The following is a 22,172-nucleotide window of genomic DNA, read 5'->3' as shown; positions in this document are numbered from 1 at the left end:
TCTCTTGCCTTGTCTCTACTCTTTGATTTGCCACATCTTCCCAAATTTGATCCCTTTCCCCCACACTTTAGTTTTAAACTCTCTCTACTTCCCTAGTTACATGGCTTGCTAGAACACTGGTCCCAGCACGGTTGAGGTGTAGACCACCTCTATGGTACAGCCACCGCTTCCCCCAGTACTGGTGCCAATGCCCCACAAACCAGAACCCACTTCTGCCACACCAGTCTTTGAGCCATACATTCATCGCTTTAATTTTATTTAACCTATGCCAATTTGCACTTGGCTTAGTTAATAACCCAGAGATTATTACCTTTTGAGGTTCTGCTTAATTTGATGCCTAGCTCCTCATACTGACTATACAGAATGCCTGTCTTTTTTCCTTGTGCTGCCTATGTCATTGGTGTAAAAACAAAAAACTGCGGATGCTGGAAATCCAAAACAGAAACAGAAATACCTGGAAAAACTCAGCAGGTCTGGCAGCATCGGCGGAGAAGAGCAAAGTTGACGTTTTGAGTCCTCATGACCCTTCAACAGAACTCAGAACTGAGTTCTGTTGAAGGGTCATGAGGACCCGAAACGTCAATTTTGCCCTTCTCTGCCGATGCTGCCAGACCTGCTGAATTTTTCCAGGTATTTCTGTTTTTGTTTTCCATGTCATTGGTACCTATGTGGACCACAATGTGACTGGATCTTCCCCTTCCCACTGCAAGTCCCTTTCCAGCCCTCAGCAGATATCCTGAACCCTGGCACCAAGCAGACACCACAGCCTTCTGGATTCTTGCTCTTAATTGCAGAAAACAGCGTTTATCCCCCCTTGACTATACTGTCCCCTACTACCACTACGTTCTTTTTGCTCCCCCTTGCCTGAGCACTTGTTGTACCATGGTGCCATGGCCAGCCTGTTCATCCACCTTGCAGAATCCACTTTCATCCACACGGGCTGCAAGCACCTCAAACCTGTTTGACAATTGCAAAGCCTGAGACTCCTCCTGTCTGGTCGGTCCCTTTACCTGCCTCACTCATGATCACACCCTACTGTCCCTCGCCGCTGACCAAAATGGACAACACTCTTTTTTTAAGGAGTGCCCATCTTCTGGTATGAAGTGTCCAGGTATTTCTCCCCCTCCCTGATGTTGCGCAGTGCCTGCAGTTCGGTTTCCAGATCAATAATCCTGATCCGGAATTCCTCCAGCCACTTATGTTTTTTTGCAGACGTGTTCATTCTGCCACTGTTACTTATGTTATTTGTTAATTTGATTACTTTCTAAATTAACTTAGAATAACTCTTATGTATACTACAATATACCGTACTTATTAAATGCCAGTACTACCTTCAACTAAGAGTTATACATTTTTCTCGATTCCTAACTGACTTACCAGTTACTCGCCAACCAGCTCCTTCCACTGCACCGAAGTAAGAAAAAAGAGCAGCAACTTCACCCTCACCAAACTCATAGCAGCTCACTCTGCTCACAATCTGCACTCCATCTGCCATTGAAATTGAAAGAAATACATGTAAATGTATTTACATATAAATACATGTAAATGTTTACCTGACTTTTTGTCATTTAATCTCTCATGTCTTCCACCCTATCCCAGACCTCTCCTTTCCTCCTTTTTTGTGCCCTCTTCGCCACCCCCTATATCGCTTTAGCTCATTTTCTGATCTTACTGATTTTCAGCGTCTGCATACTTTGCTTTTATATAAGTGACAAACAGGAAATGTGTGCTGGATGGAAGATTTAAGATTCTCTTCCCTATCATTATCACAATGAAGATTTTTTTTGAAGATAAGACACAAGGTAGTACAGCCAACATAAATGTGCCTTTAACCTTTAAACTCAGCCGAATGCTTCCTCCTGGCCAAGGGCAACATCCTGTTTGTCCACCCCTCTTAAACGGTATAAAACCCATCACGTTTCTATTTCTCTTTAGCTCTGAAGAAGGACTCAAAATGTTGATTCTGTTTCTTTTTCCATAGATGCTGCCAGGCCTGCTGAGTTTTTCCAGAATTTTCTGTTTTTAATCTAGTTTGTCCTCCTGGTTTGGCTGAAGTTCCTCAGCCTGTTCCAGAAACTTGCTCCAAAACATTATGTATTGTCATGGAGAGATTCTGAGGACACATCTACTCTGTAGGGGATGGTAGGGAGTTGCTTACTGGTAGAGTAACCTCTTTTAAATGAATGAAAGGAATTCTACAACAGATCATTATAAATAGTGTTTCCAAGTGATTTTGTCTTTTGTAATCCAAATAAAATGAAAATCACCAAAAGGTATTTGTTTATTGAACCTTCACTTCATATGATGCCCCAAATATGCAGCCATATCTGTGCCCCATAAGATCATAGCTGTTTGGTCCCTTAAGCCTGCTCTGCTGTTCAGTAAGTTCATGACTGATCTAATTTTGACCTGAATCCCACTTCCCTGCTTACCCTGACTCCCTTATAATATAATTCATCTGTGTCAGTTCCTGTTATTTTTTTTTTTCTTCAAACATATTTTAGGTTTTCCAGGAGCTTAAAGACAAAGAGATCAGTAAAACATTTAGAAAAGCCATCAACAAAAAAGAGGGAATTTGTGCAATTGGTGGAATGTCTGACCGCTCCAGTGAAGGAACGCAACATTCTTATGAAGGTACATTTCCTTGCTTCCTTCAGGATTTTTGCTACTCTGCCAGCCCTCTCAGCAGTTCTCAGGGAAGGGGTCGGGGTGGTGAGTTCGACACAGCACTGGATGTTCTTTCTTGAGACCAAGTTCAAATCCAGGTCAAATTGATGGGATGAGAATCGCAATTGCTGGCTGTAGGGATTCTAAGCTTAATCCAAAAAGTGATTCAGGAGAAACTTCTTTACCTGAAGAGTAATAAGAATGAGGATAAAAACAAAAAAACTGCGGATGCTGGAAATCCAAAACAAAAACAAAAACAGAATTACCTGGAAAAACTCAGCAGGTCTGGCAGCATCGGCGGAGAAGAAAAGAGTTGACGTTTCGAGTCCTCATGACCCTTCGACAGAACTTGAGTTCGAGTCCAAGAAAGAGTTGAAATATAAGCTGGTTTAAGGTGTGTGTGTGGGGGGCGGAAAGAGAGAGAGAGGTGGAGTGGGGGTGTGGTTGTAGGGACAAACAAGCAGTGATAGAAGCAGATCATCAAAAGATGTCAACAACAATAATACAAAAGAACACATAGGTGTTAAAGTTAACTTTAACTTTAACACCTATGTGTTCTTTTGTATTATTGTTGTTGACATCTTTTGATGATCTGCTTCTATCACTGCTTGTTTGTCCCTACAACCACACCCCCACTCCACCTCTCTCTCTCTCTCTCTCTCTCTCTCTCCGCCCCCCCCCCCCCACACACACCTTAAACCAGCTTATATTTCAACTCTTTCTTGGACTCGAACTCAAGTTCTGTCGAAGGGTCATGAGGACTCGAAACGTCAACTCTTTTCTTCTCCGCCGATGCTGCCAGACCTGCTGAGTTTTTCCAGGTAATTCTGTTTTTGTTTTTGAATAAGAATGAGGATTTTGCCATGACCAGCCAGAATAGCGGGGGAAACATCACTACAGCACTCATTGAATAATGAGCTCGTGAGTGGAAATGGGTTGTAGTTAACTCATGAGTGGTGTTACTTATCATGTGATATGGCTGCACTCAATCAACCATTCATAATATCTGGATTTTAATTTGAGAGAGGGCATTATAATTCATTGAGTATTTTTGTAGCTGAAAATAACTCATGGAAACTTATTTATGGTTGTCTTTGTGACATCTACCTATGGAAATATATCATTTTTCCGCATGGATATTATCAGTTTTTAATGGGCACATTGTGTGCTGAATTGAAAAGATCTATATCTCTGTAGAAGTCCATGAATAACGAATGAGCTAACTGTGTTTTTAATCTCTTGGCACTGGCTTTGGGAAAGGACTTTTTCTTTGCTGAAACATTGTCTTTGTGTTGCTTCAGAATTTAAAGCCATTATTGCTGTGACCTTCACAATAGAAGTAGATTTTGATAGACATTTTCTTAATGTAAACCTTTGTTTCATTTATTTCGTGCCACACAGCTGTAAGACTTGCCCAACATGAAGGTTCACTTTAGAAAATGATAAATAAGATGACAGTCTCTTAAATATTTTCCATGTTTTTATTGACTACCTTTTTTATTTTCGTTGGTCCAGTTGTGGCCCTGCACTTGATCATTGGAAGTCAAAGCCTGCTAACAAATTATTTTATAACGACTGTGTTTCTTTGTGTCTTTCATCATTTTAGTATGTGAAGTGCTTTGATATATGTTGTGATATGGCAGATGGTATTTGTGAGGCTCACCAAATCCATAAGGGAGGCTTGGCCAGGCTATCACAATGATTTTGCAATTTGTATTTGTTACGAGAAGGCTTGTGCACTGCAGCCAGAAGTAATGAGTCCACTACCACCTCTAGAGATTTTAAGATTAAATCAAAACATTTATTTAAAAAAAGAAGAAAAAACTTAAACACACACAAGATTACAATTATACAGTTTTAACAGTTCCCAAAATTTCTGCTTAACCAGACTCTCAACTACACACCCCCTTTAAGGCAACAGTCCAAATAAATTCCACATTTATAAAGTCATCCAGTCATTTTACCACAATCACTCACTGGACAATGGACTTCCAAAGGCTTTTAACACAACTTTGGTTACTGGAGCAGCAAACTTCTGCAGGGTGGTTAGAGGCTTTCTCCCCAAATTTGTTTCACACAGTCACCTTTCAAGATATCACACGGCCACATCTCAGACAACCTTCCATCCTTCTTTAAATATATTTTATCCCTTTTGATTTGTAAAGCCCGTAATTTCCACTTGTCTTTAGAAGTTATTTTTCCCAGAATATAACAAACTTTCATGTTATCATTATAGCCAGTACTTTTAGGAAAAATCAACATAATAACCTTGCCTTATTTATCTTGCCAGTTATAAACACTTTCCATCCCCCTTTTGAAAATCAAATGCCTTTCTCACTTATCTAAAAATACAAATTTCATTCACACCATGTCTGCTGAGACTTCAACCTAGCTTTATTCATCTCCATTTCAAATGCCTGTTTTATACCTCGCTTCTTTGACGTCTCCAATTTAATTAAATTAGCCACACACACGCCTGCTATAAAATATCCCACAATAATATTAGCAAAAATATGATTTCTTGACAGATATTTGAGAAACTTGATATACAGTATGATAAATTTAAGCCTTTTTCTTTTGTTGGACCGATGTTCATATGGACATATTGGTAAGAGCTGCTTTACATCAGTTTCTTGTGCAGAGGACATTTAGAACCCTCACTAGAATTTAAAAAAAATTATATTGGTGTATGTTGTTAACACAAATTATTTGTTCTAATTGTTGGATGGTATAGGCATCATTAGCCCGACACACCCTCCAGAGGATTTGGAGAGTAGTATTGCTTTGTAACCTAAACTTTGTAACCTAATGAAGAAAGAAAGACTGGCTTTTATATAGCACCTGGTGGACATCCTAAGCCAATATCTTGAAGTGTAGTCACTGTTGTAATGTAGAGAACAGTAAGGTCTCACGAGCAGCAATATGATAGATTGTTTAGTACTGTTAATTGAGTAATAAATATTGGCCAGGTCACCAGGGATTATCCTCCTTTTTTGAAATAGTGCCACATGAGGGAGCAAATGGAATCTTGGTTCAACAAGTAAAAGATAGTACCTCCAACAGTGCAGCACTGCACCAGAATGACAGCCTAGATTTTTGTGCTCAGGTCTTTAGAGTGGAACTTAAACCCACGAACTCTTGACTTGAGGTGAGAGTGCCAACTGAGCCATGGCTGACACTTAAAGCTGATACCTTTCACACACTTGGAATCATATAATAGATCCAGGAGGTTGAATCAAATAAACTGCACAAAACTGTGATATCCATGTTAATTTTTGAAAGACACTTGCAAAGATGAAAGTGGTTCAGGAGCTTTGAAGTTGATTTGCTGGCATCGAAGCAGCAAGGCACTTGCAAATGTGTTTTTTTTCCCCCTACAGAAAATAGTTCTAGTTGAGACAAAACAATATCTACTGGGATGAGTTTATACCTGGTCTCTCTCGCTCTCGCTAAGAGCTGGCAGGGGCACAGAGGGCCAAATTGCCTCTTTCTTTGCTGGATTAGTCTGTAACAGCCAGCTACAAAAGTGGATTGCTTGACCAGAATCAAGAAGCAGTACCCTCATTGACCTTTTCTGTTACCTCTTCAAAAAGCTCCAAGTTAGTTGAACACAATTTCCCCTTTAGAAATCCATGCTGGCTCTTCCAAATCAGCCCATATCTTTCCATGTGACTATTAATTCTATCCCAAATAATTGTTTCTAGAATCTTGCCCACCATTGAAGTTAAACTGACTGATCTGTAATTGCTGGGCTTAACCTTACAATCTTTTTTGAACCAGGGGAATAATGTTTGCAATTCTCCAATCCTCTGGCACCTCCCCTGAGTCTGGGGAAGACTGAGATTATGGCCAGTGCCCCTGAAATTTCTACACTCACTTCCTTCAATATCCTTGGATGCATCTCATCAGGTCCCGGAGCCTTGTCAACTTCAAGTACTGACAGTCAATTTAACATTTCCTCCTTTTCAATTTTGAACCCTTCTCGTGGCAGATTTTCCTTGCGTGTCAGCATGGCCTGGGTGACATCTATCTCCTTGGTAAAGATGGATGCAAAGTATTCATTTAATATCTCAGCCATGGCCCCCTTCGTCTATGTGTAAATTCCCTTTTAGGTCCCTAATCGACCCTATTCCCCCTCTTACCACCCTTTTACTATTTATAAGCCTATAGAAGACTTTAGGATTCCCCTTTTGTTGGCTGCCAGTCTTTTCTCATCATCCCTCTTTGCTTCTCTAATATGCTTTTTCACCTCCCCTCTGAACCTTCTGTATTCCTCTTGGTTCTCAATTGTATTTTCTATCTGACACCTGTTGTAAGTGCACCCTTTCTTCTTCATCTTAATTTCAATCTCCATCTTCATCCAGGGAACTCAGGACTTGTTTGCCCTACCTTTCCCTTTCAATGGAATATACCTTGACTGTGCCTGAACCAATTCATTTTTTGAAGGTAGCCCATTGTTCAGCTACAGATTTTCCTGTCAATCTTTTATTCAAGTCTATCTGGCCCAGCTCCATTTTTGCCCCATCGAAGTCGGCTCTTGTCCAGTTAATTATTCTTACTCTGGATTGCCTATTGTCCTTTTCTATCATCAACCTAAAACGTACAATACAGTGATCACTGTCTTTGAAGGTTCCCCCACTGACACTTGATCCACTTGTCCCACCTCATTTCCAAGAACCAGGTCCAACAGTGTGTCTTTTCTTGTTGGATTGGACACCTGCTGTAGAAAATCCTCCTCAACACAATCTAGGAGCTTTTGCCCCTCTCCGCCCTTTACACTACACTGTCCCAATCTACATTCAGGTAATTCAAGTCCCTCATTGTAACTACTCTGTAATGCTCGTATCTCTCTAACTTCCCGGCAGATTTGTTCTTCTACGTCTTCCTCACTAATTGGCGACCTATAGACTACACACAGCAATGTAATTGCACCCTTTTTGTTCCTTAGCTCTAGCCAAATTGATTCCATTCCTGAACCCTCTGGGACGTCCTCTTTCTCCGGCACTGCAATGATCTCTTTAACCAATCCCACCACCCCTCCTCCTTTCCTTCCTTTCCTATCTCTTCTGAACACCTTGTACCCAGAAATATTTAACACCCAGTTCTCCCTTTCCTTCAGCCAGGTCTCTGTTATTGCCACAACATCATATTTCCACATGGCAATCTGTGCCTATAACTCCGAATCGTATATTTTGTGCATTCATATCCATGCATAGTAACCCTGATTTAGATTTTGTTACTTTCTCCCTTACCCCGAGTTTACCTATTAACTTACAATTCTCTATACTAGTGCTATCTGTCCCTCTCAGTATTTTGTGCACCTGGGTGTTCCCCTCATATTTTTTCTTGGTTCCCACATCCCTACTGAGTTAGTTTAAAGTCCTCCCAACAGCACTAGCAAAATGCAAGGAACTCAGTCCCAGCTGTATTTAGGTTCAACCCGTCTGGCTCCCTGGAGCCAGTCCCAGTGTCCCAGAAATCTCAAGCCCTCCCTCCTGCACCATCTTTCCAGCCACGCATTCATCTGCCTTATCCTCCTATTTTTGTACTCACTGGTACGTGGCACTAGGAGCAATCCGGAGATGACTACATTAGAGGTCCTGCTTGCTAACTTTCTACCTAGCTCCCTAAATTCTGATTGCAAGACCACATCCCCCTTCCTACCTAAGTCATTGGCCCCAATGTCGACCACAACCTCTTGCTGATCACTTTCCCCCAGAAGAATGTCCTGCAGCTGCTCTGTGACATCCTTGACCCTGGCACCAGGGAGGCAACATACCATCCTGAAGTTATGTATATGGGCACAGAAACGCCTGTCTGTTATCCTAACTAATGAACCCCTTATCACTATAGCTCTTCCTTTCTTCTTCTTCCCCTCCTGTACAGACAAGCCGTTCGTGGTGCCACAAACTTGACCTGCCAACTTGAAAAAGCCCCATTTATGCCCACTCTCTACTTCCTATTTGTTAACCAATCCTCTGTCTTTGCTAATATATTACCCCAAACAGATTTAGTATGTGTAATGAAGCAGGGTTAATTTAGAAAAGCAGGGTTAAAATATCCACTGGGAAATAGTGACCATAATACATTGAATTCAATGTTAAGTTTAAAAATGACATATTCCAATCACAAACATGAACTTAAACAAATCCAATTACATAGCTTTGAGGGGAGAATTGGCTAAGGTTAATTGGGTAAATAGACTACTAGGTATGGAGGTAAATGAACAGCGGGAAACATTTTTTTTAAAAAATCAAAATGTTCAACAAAAGTACATTCAATTGAACAACAAAAACTCAGCAAGAAAGACCCATCTGTGGCTTACTGAGGAAGTTAAGGACAGAATTAGATTGAACAAAGAGGCTTACAATGTTGCAGCAAGCCTGAGGAGTGTTGCCCGTCTTTCCGACAACATATTGTGTACTGTGGAAGGTTTATTTGCCAACCTTGATCACCTTGTAACCATGTCTCTGTAATGGTGATTGGATCCAAATCATTTATCCCTATTTGTGCCACTAGTTCATCTATTTTATTACAGATACCTAATCTTATTACAGATTCAGATAAAGAACCTTTTAATTTCTCTTTTTACTTCTATTCCCTGTAATGACCTTTTTCACTGCTGTATGTTTTTTTTTGTTAAACTCTTGTTTTTTCCTGTCCCACTCTGTTTGTATTTATCCACATCGCTATACTCTTCCGATGCCTCCACCTTTTGTCTTTGGATTTCTAAATTTTCCTTCAGTTGAATCTTCACCCTGCATCCCTCCCCCGCCCCCACCCGTTAGTTTAAAGCCCTGTCCACAGCTGTTGTTACTGCAAGTTATTTTATTAAGTAGTGTGAATTGAAAAGTTTATAACCTCGCTGAGGAATTTTGCTTGACTTGCAAATGTTATTTGAAGATTATAGCCTCAAATATTGTGATATTTTAAAAATAATGCTCACGATAGATGATAGAAAACATCGCTGGTCCTCTCCCCTCCTTTATAAAAAGAATCCACTACTGTTATCCTCATTGCTAGCTGCACCTTCATGTAACTTTGTTCCTTGTACCAGCACGCCCAAGTCTTCTTGAACATTATCAGTTACAAGTTTCACACCTCTGTTAGAAAAGTTGAATTTTTAAAAATTCTTTTGACCAAAGTGAATAACTTCACGCTTGCCCACGTTATGCTCCATCTGCCATCTTGTTGCCCACTCTCTTAACCTGTCTGTATCTCTTTGCAGCCTCTCTGTGTCCTCCCCACAGCTCATCTTCCCACCTAGTTTAGCATCATCAACAAACATAGATATATTGTCCTCTGTCTTTTCATCTAAGTCATTAATATAGTTTGTAAATAGCTGTCAGCCCACACTTCAGTATTGTGCTTGCAGGTAATGCTATGGTGCAAGCGATGCTTTCTCAATATGCTCATTCCCTTCAACTGGATAGATAGCTGCGATAAAAAATTTGAGTAGGATTTGAGTGTACTTGAGGCACTGATAAGACAGCACAGCAAATACTGATGCTGCCTGTTGACTTCTATAATCAACTGACACCACAAAACTCCACATAAAAGCCCTCTATCATTGAATCTTGTACAAAGCCAGCTTGCATCCATCAATACCCTGGCTTTCTGTGCTAATTTATTACCTTTTAAAAAAAACTAATCTGTTGTTCAATTTTAGAGAAGTTGCCTCAAACGTCCAGGAGCAGTTAAGGAGCAGTTTTTGAAACACTGCAAGGAACAACCTATTTCTTGCTCCTGTATTTCATACAAAACAAATCCATTTAAGAGAAATGGATGGAATTAACTTACTCTGTGGTACAGCTGCCCTCTCTCCGCAATACTGCAGAAATGTGACGTCGGTCTTCTGAAAGATAATTACGGGAAAAGCATTAGAAGACTTATTAGTGTTAAATTGGATCTCCCAGTCTATTCCAGGAACAGCCACTGCAGCTGCCTGTCAACATCTAATACATATTAAAATAGGAAGTCCACGTGGAATACTGGGGGGAAAAAAACTGCTTTTTGTTTGCAGAAATCCCTCTTCAGTAGTGCTGTTGCCTGGAACTCCACCTCTTGTTTGCGCAGAGGCTCAAATGTGAATCTAGCTAATGTCTGCAGTGAGTCAGGGTTGTTAAGAAAACATCAGGCACCAGGGAAGCTATAGATTTGCCCGCAGACATCCTCCGCATGAATTGTGTTATTTTCAATGCAGCCCCTGTAGGATTATTCTTGAGATTGATCCATTAAAACAGAATTAATTTTGTATAACAGGAGGGAAAAATTGTTCCTGATGGTTGTTCGATTATGGAGAAAGAGAGAGAATGAAATGGAGAAAGGTGTTTTGTTATTTTGTTGAACAGACCCTAATGGATTCAACCCTACAGGAACAAAATACTATGGGCAGAAATACACTGGTCACCACTGACAGGTTTGCAGGCCGGGGGTGGGGGGTGGGGGTGTGGTTGTGTGGCGGTGGCGGTGCCCATAAAATTACCAGGATGGATTTCCCTCTGCCCAATTCCGACCATCTCGGGATGGTTGATGCTCGCCCCAGTTGACATCGTTTAAGTGTCCAATTAATGATCAGTTAAGGGCCGCTTCTTGCTGGCCTCAGTTTTGAGGTCGGTGGGAGGAGGTCAGGGACAGAGACAAGCCCCTGTGGGTAATCCTGCTCAGGCCTCTGAAGGGAAAGGCAGGGTCCTCCCTCTCGGCTCCAATTTCCCAACCAGGCAGCTGCCCGTCCCTACCCAACCCTTGGCCAAGGTCCATCCCCACCGGTTATTCCGTCCTTCCCATGCCCTTGGCCTCTCCATCATGGCCTCCAGGCCTGCCCCCACTGCAAAGTTCCCTGGCATTTAACTGCACCCTGGTTTCGGGTCTGACTGGAGGGGCTTCTTGTGCTCTCCATCTCCAGTGGCACTGTTGGCGGCCCTGTAGTGCCAAACAAATTGGAAGAATCAAATTCCTCGGAGGGTTAAAAGGCTGAGGATCAGCTGGCATCAGTGGGCAGGTGTTCCCCACCAATTCTTTGGGTGGCAGCTAGGCTGGAATTCTGCTCCATGAGAAAGGAAGAAATTACATTGATAGAGCAACGCTGATGACATCTGAATGACTGTACAATGCATTGGAACAATGAAGTGCTTTTTGGGAGTGTAGTTTCTGTTGTAATTTACAAATATATGGTAGCCAATTTGCACACAGCAAGGTTCCACAAAGAACAATAGGACAGTCACAAGGCAGTGAAAACTTGGCTTCAGAGTCACCATGTGGTCACCAGATATTCTGTTTTAGGTATTGGCTGAAGGATAGATGTTGGCCAGTGTGAGGAGAAGAACTCCCTTACAGCTCTTGAAAATAGTGCCTTGCAGGAGCAGATGAAGCTCTGGTTTAACGTCTCATCTGAAGGGCAGCACCTCCAACAGCCGACCTGTGTTCGAGCCTATTGAGTGAGATGAGCCCACGGCCTTCTGAATTGGAGATGGCCACTGAACCTTGGCCGACTCCTAAACTATGCATTAATATTGTGTGGTGCTACCCCAGGATATTGTTGTATTCTTAAAATATATTGTTGGAGACAGGAAATAAAAGCCTTCAGCAGGTGTGCATTTCCAGAATAAATCACCTTGTTCTGTCTCATTGCAATTGGTTTTCTCCAGTCTGAATGAAAACAGAGGTCTGCACACAATGTGGTGTAGTCCTCAGATAATTATCCTCAGATAATTAAAGAAAAGAGAAAGAAGTCAAAGTTGCAGTGGAGATACAAAGCACTTTCAGAAATGAGTAAACTATATCAGCAAAACTAAGGCATAACTCATTTTGTTCTCATTTAAATAATTAATTCTTAATAACCTCAGAATTCCTATTGGCCTATTTACGTTTTCCACTGAGAACTGCTATTAGGGCTTTCAGCAGGCTCAGTCCAGGAGCAGAAAGCTGTGAAGACTTCACTTCAGAGTCACCATGTTGGTGACCTGAATGAACCCCCTGTACCCCCCACTGTTTTTAAATCATTTCAAAATTGTGGAATTCCTGACCTCCCTCAATCTTTTATTCCTTATATAAACTGGTGGATTTTAAAATGTAAACTTGGCATCTCCAAATCACACCGTCTTGATTTATCTTATCTCTCTTTTTAGCCTTGGATGTGCACAGTGGGCCTTGAGCTTTCAATTTGGTTTCTAAGTTTAAAGAGAGATGCCTTTTCCTCAAATGGGACTATTTTAAATATCTAGAGTAGTAATTAGATTTATTTAAGTCCTTCAAAGCAACATTTGATGCACCACAATGAATGTAGTGTATACAATTTCACCACTTTATCAGTTACCTCATTGTTACTGTGTCAAGGCTGCTCTACACTGGTACAAATGAACAGAAGCTTGCACATTTGGAAGAGTTTAGGCTGCTACATAATCCATGTCTAGAAATATAAATGTAGTTTTTTTTATCAACGGGAAATGTAAATTGGATAACTAATTGATCGGCCACATCCTGGAGAGTTGTGGTCCGTGAGACCTAAAAGCCAAAAATTTGATTTTTCATTACGGCAGCAGGAGTACTATGGGATGTCTTAATATGCCTTGAACGGAAGAGGTGTTCAATTTCCATTTCTTTTCTAAAAAGGCTTAATAGAATATTCAAACTACCTCTTTAGGCTGAAATTTAAATTATAATGTTACATTGAGAAGTCATTTATTAATGCAATGTGGGGAGAAATGTTTGAAACTATTCTGATCTTGTTTGCAACAAGTTCTGTATTGAAATAAAAATATTTAGGAAAGAAAATACTTCAAGATGTCTGTGATTTAGAGGAATTTTCTCTTCTATTAGTTCACGGGATGTGAGCATCACTGATTAGGCCCGCATCTGTCACCCATCCCTCATTGCCCTTGAGAAGGTGGTGGTGAGCAGCAGCCTTGAGCCGCTGCAGTCCACGTGAAGTAGGTACACCCACAGTGCTGTTAGGGAGGGAGTTCCAGAATTTTGACTCATCAACAGTGAAGGAACAGCAGTACAGCTTCTAGTCAGGATGGTGTGTAGGTCGGAGAGGAATAAACAGATAGTGGTTTTCCAATGTGCCTGCTGCCCTTGTCCTTCTAGGTGGTAGAGATCGTGGGTTTGGAGGGTGCTGTTGAGGGAGCCTTGGTGTGTTGCTGCATTGCATCTTGTACATGGTACACACTGCTGCCGCTGTGTGTTGGTAGTTTATGTTTAAGTTGGTGGATAGGGTGCTGATCAAGTGGTCCGATTTGTTTTGGATGGTGTCAAGCATCTTGAGTGTTGTTGGATCTGCACCCATCCAGGCAAGTGGGGAATATCCATCATACTTGTGCCTTATAGATGCAAAGACAGGCTTTGGGAAATCGGGAAGCAAGTTACTCACAACAGAATTCCAAGCTTCTGACCTTTTTTAGCCTCCGTATCAATAGTAACCACCAGGAAATTAATATTGGGGGATCTCAGCAATGGTAACACTGCTGAGTTGAGCCTGCTCAAATCCTCTGCAATCTGCAGCCTTCCTGCTGAGAAAAGTGACTTGTTAATTTTAGACTAATTTTGTTGAAAAAATGAAATAATTGATTGCAACCCAATTTTTATCATAGTAATCCAGGCCATAACTTTAGCTGCTGCTGTGTTTTTTTTTAATTGCTTGTTTCTTTTATCTTGAGTAGCGATTATAATTTGCAACAACTTTGTTTAGGTGCTGGTAGTGGTCAGTTGGCAGCGCTCTTGCCTTTGGGTCCAGAAGGCTATGGGTTCAAGTCCAACTACAGCACATGGCATACTTGGCAGATGAAAATTAATTAAATTCATAAATCTCAAGACCAATACAAGAGGTGTTAGTGAATTGTTATTGTCTAACTCTTTTTCGAGCATAATGTTTCACTTGTGCCTCTTTCTTGTCCTGAATCTTTTTCTAAGTTGTACTAAATGTGACCAGAATTAACTGAAAGGTATTCTCTTAATTTTTAGAGGAAGAGAAGGTTGCTTTTGTTAATTGGATTAACAAAGCATTAGAAGGTGACCCTGACTGTAAACATTTGATTCCTATGGATCCTAACAGTGACCGTCTGTTTAGTGCAGTTGGTGATGGAATTCTTCTATGGTAACTTGTTTTTTCCTTCTTTATAGTTTTATTTGTGATAAAATATTAACACCACATTTGAAGTTTGAGATGCTGGTGACTTTATTTGTTCATTTTTTCGATCCCATTCTTTGTCCACGAGACCAAGCAATACTCCTAGCCCTCTGCCAGTGCTACTCTGTAACTAACTGCTAAGAGGTACGAGTCTGGTTTTGTTCGATTTATCTGCTGATAGTTCTTTCCCTGTGAGGATTGATCCCAAGTTGGTTAGATGCATCGACCTAGAAATTCAGTCTAAGTCTCCCAGAAACAGGCAGCAAGCACACGCTCTTTATGAATCAGAATTCCAGAATTGCGCTGCCCACTGCCGTAAAATTGTGACCAAGCATGAAGCCAGCAGTTTGTATATGCAAATAAGGGATCTAATATCTCTTGAGTCCTGCATTGCAAGATTGATTTGCCCTGAGGTAGCCAGTCCTGGTGGTTCACAGGAAAACCCAGGTCTCCATGCAGCCTAACGGGCAGTCCTTGACCAACAAGGCAACCATTAAAAATATATTTACCTGAATGTGGAGCCAGGTGGAACAAGAGTGTTCCTCCCAATGCCATATTCAAAGAATGCCAGTCAATACACTCTTTATACCCTGCCCACCCCCCCGCCCACCCGCCCGCCCTCCTGGCTCCCACCTAGCCTCCACTTTCTCCTTTCAGTTACTGCAACCTCTGGATCTGGTTGCCTGTTTTCCCAACTTCCACTTCCTAATCTAATTGCCACCTTCCCAATCACCTCTTTTGCCGGTCTCCTTTCTCTTTCAATCATTTGCTTGAGGGCCGCTGCTGATGTTACAATGACCCAGTCTTCCTTCCTGCTTTGTCACCGAGCTAGCAACCTGTCCCTGTTACCAACTTCCTCGGCTTGATGGTACTGAGTCCTGAAACTCTCTGGGGTGCTCCTCTAGGCCATGGAGATTTTAATATAGAACATAGAAACACTGTCATTTAACCTAAAATATGATGGGTATAATATTTCTGCTGGTTACAGTCAAGAATGAGATGATGGTACCTACTGTTGTATCTGTTTGTTTGTTCTCTATTGTGTACTTAGTAAATAGTCTTTGGACCTGGTAATGAAATCTGTTCCTGCAGTAACTGACAATTGAGATGACATAACTGTCTTCAGCAATAAGGAAAAATATACAGGTTATTTGTGTTAGGGATAGATTTTATGACCCACGAGTTTTAATTTACCAATGAACTATCCTGTAACAATGAACTATTGTGTAACATTTTAAGTCCCTCCCCTACGCGTTCCCATCCATTCTGACACCTGGCTTGAGACCACCACACAATGACAAAGACTGAGAAGGAAACCTACTTCAAGGTCTCTAACACATTGTTCAGAAAAGAACTAGATAGACTTGCTTTTCCTTTCCTTCTGCCCCTCCCCTCAAGGGAGATCACTTGTCATCTCTCTCCATTGATCCAGGTGACATTTAGGGGTTTGCTGTGTGGCGGGGCAAGTACACATTGATTAATGTTCTATATCAATATGTAAACACTCTGGTAGATTTGCTATGCCATTAAGGAAGCCATTTCTGGAAAAAGATCTTTGAATTTAGGGCATTGCTACATGGTTACTAAACACAAAATATTCTCCATATTTGGATTATAGTTCAACCTGTTCACCAAAAAATCTTTTTTTCTGTTCAGCAAAATGATAAACTTATCCCAGTCAGACACAATTGATGACCGCGTGATCAACAAAAAGAAGTTAACTCCATTCACAATTTCTGTAAGTGCTATGTTGCCAGCAATAATAATTTTAACAAGTATGTAAGGTATGTGATATGTTGTCACTTTATTCACATCCAGCACTAACATGTCAACCAAGGTGCATTTTGAAATTCTGGTGTCTTTTCTCGAAGGTACCATGGAAGATTTTCTATGGCAATGTTTGGTGGATAATAAATACTGAGGGATACCCTTTTTTATATTTAGCAGACTGTTAAATAGTAATTCTTATTTTCCATGACCGTATCACTCCTAAGAAAAAATTTAGATAACTGACACTATTCTTAGAGAAATGTTGGGTCTTGTTTATAGATTGTAAAGGAGTATTTTTATGTACACGTAATTGATGTTTTGGAAACAATATTGTTGTTTGAGGATATCACAGCACTAATTAATTCTCTCATAGGAAAATCTGAACCTTGCTTTGAATTCTGCCTCTGCCATTGGCTGTACAGTGGTGAACATTGGTGCCCAAGATCTGAAGGAGGGGAGACACCACCTGGTACTAGGCCTCCTATGGCAGATCATAAAGATCGGTCTCTTTGCTGATATTGAGATTACCAGGAATGAAGGTAAGCAAGGAACGTAGATGGCATCTGCAATCTCATCTGGCCGAACATAACACGTATTTAAGAGAATGGACTGCATTTTAAAGGGATAATAATTAGTGGTCAGGGAAAGTGTCCAGTAGTACAGTTCTCATTCTCTTCACTTTATTCCTACATGCAAAAGATCGGGTGGTGTCATCATGACATGAGGAGAATTATTAATATGCATGCATTTCGTTATTGTAAATACTTCCAACAACTCTTCAGGTGTGACGATGCTGCTTTGAGGCTTGTCTCCATGGTAATGTCTTCCAAGGTACTTAGCAATGTTTAATAAACAATTCAATGATGATGCTCACCTTGAAATGCCAATGCTATTTGTAATTTTGTAGTCTGCTTGACAACCAATGTAACACACGTTGTCCTAAGTTTTTAAAACCTTGGGTTTATCAAAAGTTTTGCCCATATGGTTTTTGGCTTGTGATGACCTTTTTCTGCGTTAATATAATACTAAACATCCTGATAAATTGTAAGATGCTAATGGCTTTGGTTCTTTAATTCAGCACTTATTGCCCTACTGAAGGAAGGTGAAGAGTTGGAGGAACTCTTGAAACTTTCACCTGAAGATCTACTTCTGCGTTGGGTCAATTACCATCTTGAAAATGCAGGGTATAACAAAATCAGCAACTTCAGTCAGGACATTAAGGTACTAGCATTTTGACTAAACATTTTCACTTTGAAGACTGATATCAATTTCCTCTCGTATCTGTGGCTATTTTTATCCCTGTTCTTCCAGATGGACTTGGTAGAATTGTTTGACATGTTTTATAGGGACAGAAAGCTAATTACAGAAAGGATGATTATGAACTAGCACAAATATTTCACACTGAAATTTACACACTAAATTCCAAGTTACTTGGGGCATTCCAAAAAAGGAATAATGAGATGTACAGATTCCTGAATCAAAAGGCAGAAGAGGATTCTGGGCTTGATCCCAAAACAGGAAAGAGTTGAGCAGCCACCACTGGGAATCAGCAGGCTTATACTGGACCACAGCTACCTTGACTCCACTTCCTCACACCCCACTTCCTGTAAGAACTCATTTTCATTCTCTTATTTTCTCTGTCTCTGTTGCTTCGATGATGTCTAGTTCCATTCCAGTGCTGGCAATATGATTTTCCTTTTCCTCAATTGAGGATTCCCCTCTATTGTGCTTGACAGGGCTCTTCACTTTGTCAGCTCCATCTCTTGCACTTCTGCTCTCAATCCTTTTTCCTTCCTCCTAGAACCATGAAAGGATTCCCCTTGTCCTCATCTTCCATCTCACCAGTCTGCATGTTCAATGGATCTCCTCTGCCACCTCCAGTGCGATGCCATCACTAAACACATCTTCCCCTAGCCTCTCCTCTCCTTTGAGCATTCTGAAGGGATCATTCCATTTGCAATATTCACTCTTCACTCAGCCCCCTTCTGCACCTTCTCCTTCACTTGCATCTTTATCATGCAAGGGCATAAGATATAATACCCGTCCATTTAGCTCCACCTTTCACACTGTTCAAGGAATCAAGTATGTCTTCCAGTGAAACAATGATTCAGTTTCAATTGAGCATGCTGCTTTCACTCCTCACAATGTCATTTCCTCTGCAGTGGTGAGTCCAAGTGCAGATTGTGTGATTTGTAGAACACCTCCATTCAGTCCACAAGCATGACCCCAAGCTTTCGATCATTTATGATTTTCATTCTCCACTCCACCCTCACTCTTGACATTTTTCATGTTACACAGTTTCATTGAAACTCAACATAAGTTTGAAGAGCTTCACAGCCTTCTGAACTCAACATTGAGTTCAACAATTTTAGACTGTAACCTCTGTCATCATTTCTTCTGACAGCAGCTGTTGGTGATGAGTGCCTTTCCTATTTACATCTCCCCTAAACCCTTTATTGGCCCCATTATCATCTCCCTTTAGCTTGCATTGTCATCCTTGTTGTCATTTAATCTCTCCTGCCTTCCTTCCTGTCACAGTAATTTTGTTTTGTTCTTTTCCCCCTTCCCTCATTTTCCTGCCTTTGTACTTGAAACCTGTGACAGTTCACACCAAAGGTTTTGGACCTTTAATATTAAATTTGTTACTCGCTCTACATACGCTGCCAGGCCTGAGTATTTCCAGCATTTTCTGCTTTTATTTCAGATCCCCAGGATCTGCAGTATTTTGATTTTGGATTGTGTGATGTTCTGTATTGGTAGCTGTATTCGGTCGGCATGTCAACAGTACAAAATACTACATAATGCAACAACACACAGAGTTACATTTGAGAGCAATAATGGGTTGAAATCTGAGTATTATGATTAGAATTTCTGGTATCATCTTGACAACAAGCTGTCCACGGGTAACTATTTAGGGACAGTTTCATCCCTGTAATCCAACTTTGGTTTAATGTTCCACTTACTTTTAGGACTCCAAGGCTTATTTCCATCTGCTCAATCAGATTGCACCCGATGGAGAAGGCGATGAAGTGAAAATTGAGATTGAAATGACTGGCTTTAACGTAAGTTCACTTGGGTGCTTATTACTAGGTATTTGTCCTTTTGTCTTTTTTAAGAAACTATTTTAGTGTTTGACTGCTCTTTTCATGGTCTTACAGGAAAAAGATGATCTTAAAAGGGCAGGATACATGCTGCAACAAGCTGATAAATTAGGCTGCAGACAGTTTGTTACTCCACTTGACGTCATCGATGGTAATCCTAAACTCAACCTGGCATTTGTAGCCAACCTGTTCAATAAATATCCAGCACTGCACAAGCCAAACACGGATTATGACCTCACGTTGTTGGAAGGTAAGTTGTATATGGAGAAATATGTAGCTCTATTTTGAATGAAAACCCATGTTGAAAGGGAACTAAACCTTCTCCAAGAGGAAGATACTTTTTTTTAATAATCGTTTTTGTTTTTTGCCTTTTTATTGCTCTGGTGCCTCTTTTGTTTTCTTGCTCCTTTTTTTGAACCACTCTGCACTCATTATTTAAATGAATAATGCATTGACAGGCTTTTTGCACAAACTGATTACAGATTATATCTTTGATCCATAATTCCTAGTATGTGGATTAATGTGGCTCTTCTGGAAACATGTTGACCAACAATGTTCTGTTACAAGGCACAATAATTAAAAAAAAAGTCTCGTAATGAAACAAGTGAGGAGGACGCACAGTAGAGTACATACCTCTGCCATTCTGTGTTATCTCAATGCCATTACAATCATGTGGCTCTCCCTTGAGGCTTTTCCTTGCTTGATTGATGCTCTATAACTACAAAACTGAAAAATTAAATCTTTCTGTTAAGAGCTTCCACCTCACTGAAGAGGCTGCAGGCCAATCCACACCCAACAACCAGCTCCGAAAACTCTGCACATATTTTGACAGCTATGATAAATTCCGCCTCAGCAGCTGAGACAATTCACTTCTAAAACAATCAACAATGTTCTAAATCAAATAACCCACAATATTCTTTAAAAAATCTATTTGTTCTATCTCCCAATGTTAATGGATCCTTTTTTTAAAAAAAAATCCAGGATCTGCATCCACATTTTTGCCAAAAACTAATCGGTTCTTCCTTGGACCACAGCTTATCTGTAAACCAAGTTTCATTGAAATCCCCTATTATATATTGTTTACAGACATTAAAAACATTACCTCCACTTACCTTCAGTGGCAGAGATAACTAAGTTAAGTGTAGGGGAGAAAGATAATTTGTTTAAAAACAAAAAACTGCAAATGCTGGAAATCCAAAACAAAAACAAACAGAAATACCTGGAAAAACTAAGCAGGTCTGGCAGCATCGGCGGAGAAGAGTACAGTTGATGTTTCGAGTCCTCATGACCCTTCAACAGAACTAAATAAAATTAGGAAAGGGGTGAAATATAAGCTGGTTTAAGATGGCGGTGGGGGTGGGGGGGGGGGGGGGGGGCGCGGTGGGGGGGGGGGGGGGGGGGCGGGGGGTTGTTGTAATTTGTTGTAAGTTTCTAGTGTGCATTTAGGTATGATTCAGTTGAAATTTTCAAAAGAGGCACTGTATTATGGTTACTTGAAGGCTATTGTGAGGAGGCTTTATATTGCATTATAAAGTGACAGCAAAAAAAATTGTGAAATAAGCTCTGTCTCAATTATCTTGTTAGGATTGGTGAATCACTAAATTTAATGGCAGGAACTCTTCAGCTTTTTAAATGTCATATTATTTATTTTTACATACATATGAACATATGAATTAGGAGCAGGAATAGGCCATTCGGCCCCTTGAGCCTCCTCCGCTGTCCAATAAGATTTGATTGTGGCCTCAACTCTACATTCTCGCCTACTCCCAATAACTTTTGACTCCCCTGTTAGTGAAGAATCTACCTACCTCTGCCTTAAATATTTTCAATGACCTTGCCTTCACGGGTCTCTAGGGAAGAGAGTTCCAAAGACTCCTGACCGTCTTTTTTTCCTCCTCCCCATACCTCTCCTGCCGTGAAGGTGATCTGGCTTGATACATTACTGGTGCTCTGATGTTTTACCTGAGTGGTTATTTTTAGAATCAACCTAGGCAACCAATATTGGCAAGCTACTTGACCTGCTCGATAACAGGCCAAGTAAGACCACTGTGTAGTTGGAAAGAACGAACTTGCATTTATACAGCACTTGTTCTTCTGTCCACCTCCTGAACCAGGGCCTTGAGTGATGAATCAGAATATCAGGGAGCCCACTATCTGCCATGTTGTGCCATCTTTACTCTTCTGTAGGCCAGACACTCTTCTCCAATGACTTCCAGAACCTGCTGCAGCCAGAATGCACTTCACCTTTAACTCCTTCAGACTAGCTCTTAGTGGAAGAACCTCACATCAACTTGGGTCCCCTGCTAAGCTATGCAGCCACTTGACATTGCTTTTACTGCTGGCCTGCGTGCTACTATCATTTAAGTGAGCCAGCATCATGAAGTTTGTATGCTGCCTGCATCACTTTGAGCTGACATGTCATGATCGCCATGCCCGTTTTCAGAGGCTATCAAATTTTTAGCCCCAACATCATACAGTTGAAAAGGCACTATAGCACTTTAGTAGAG

At 40.8% G+C, this 22,172-nt stretch overlaps 1 protein-coding gene across 5 annotated transcripts in view; it reads left to right on the top strand.

The window, feature by feature from the left end:
* The window catches only part of LOC121290071 (plastin-1-like), a 135,779-nt gene that overhangs the window by 76,506 nt on the left and 37,101 nt on the right, over window positions 1–22,172 (top strand). For all 5 annotated transcript variants that reach the window (XM_041210230.1, XM_041210238.1, XM_041210254.1 and 2 more), the window contains exons 4-10: window positions 2,505–2,634; window positions 14,629–14,761; window positions 16,451–16,532; window positions 16,938–17,103; window positions 17,643–17,785; window positions 19,534–19,626; window positions 19,723–19,915. In XM_041210230.1, coding sequence (XP_041066164.1) covers window positions 2,505–2,634; window positions 14,629–14,761; window positions 16,451–16,532; window positions 16,938–17,103; window positions 17,643–17,785; window positions 19,534–19,626; window positions 19,723–19,915 — 940 coding nt within the window. The remainder of the gene's footprint in view (window positions 1–2,504; window positions 2,635–14,628; window positions 14,762–16,450; window positions 16,533–16,937; window positions 17,104–17,642; window positions 17,786–19,533; window positions 19,627–19,722; window positions 19,916–22,172) is intronic.

This window comes from Carcharodon carcharias, chromosome 2 (genome assembly GCF_017639515.1).
Source record: "Carcharodon carcharias isolate sCarCar2 chromosome 2, sCarCar2.pri, whole genome shotgun sequence".
In the NCBI taxonomy this organism is placed as follows: domain Eukaryota; kingdom Metazoa; phylum Chordata; class Chondrichthyes; order Lamniformes; family Lamnidae; genus Carcharodon; species Carcharodon carcharias.
This window is presented reverse-complemented; position numbering and strand designations above follow the sequence as displayed.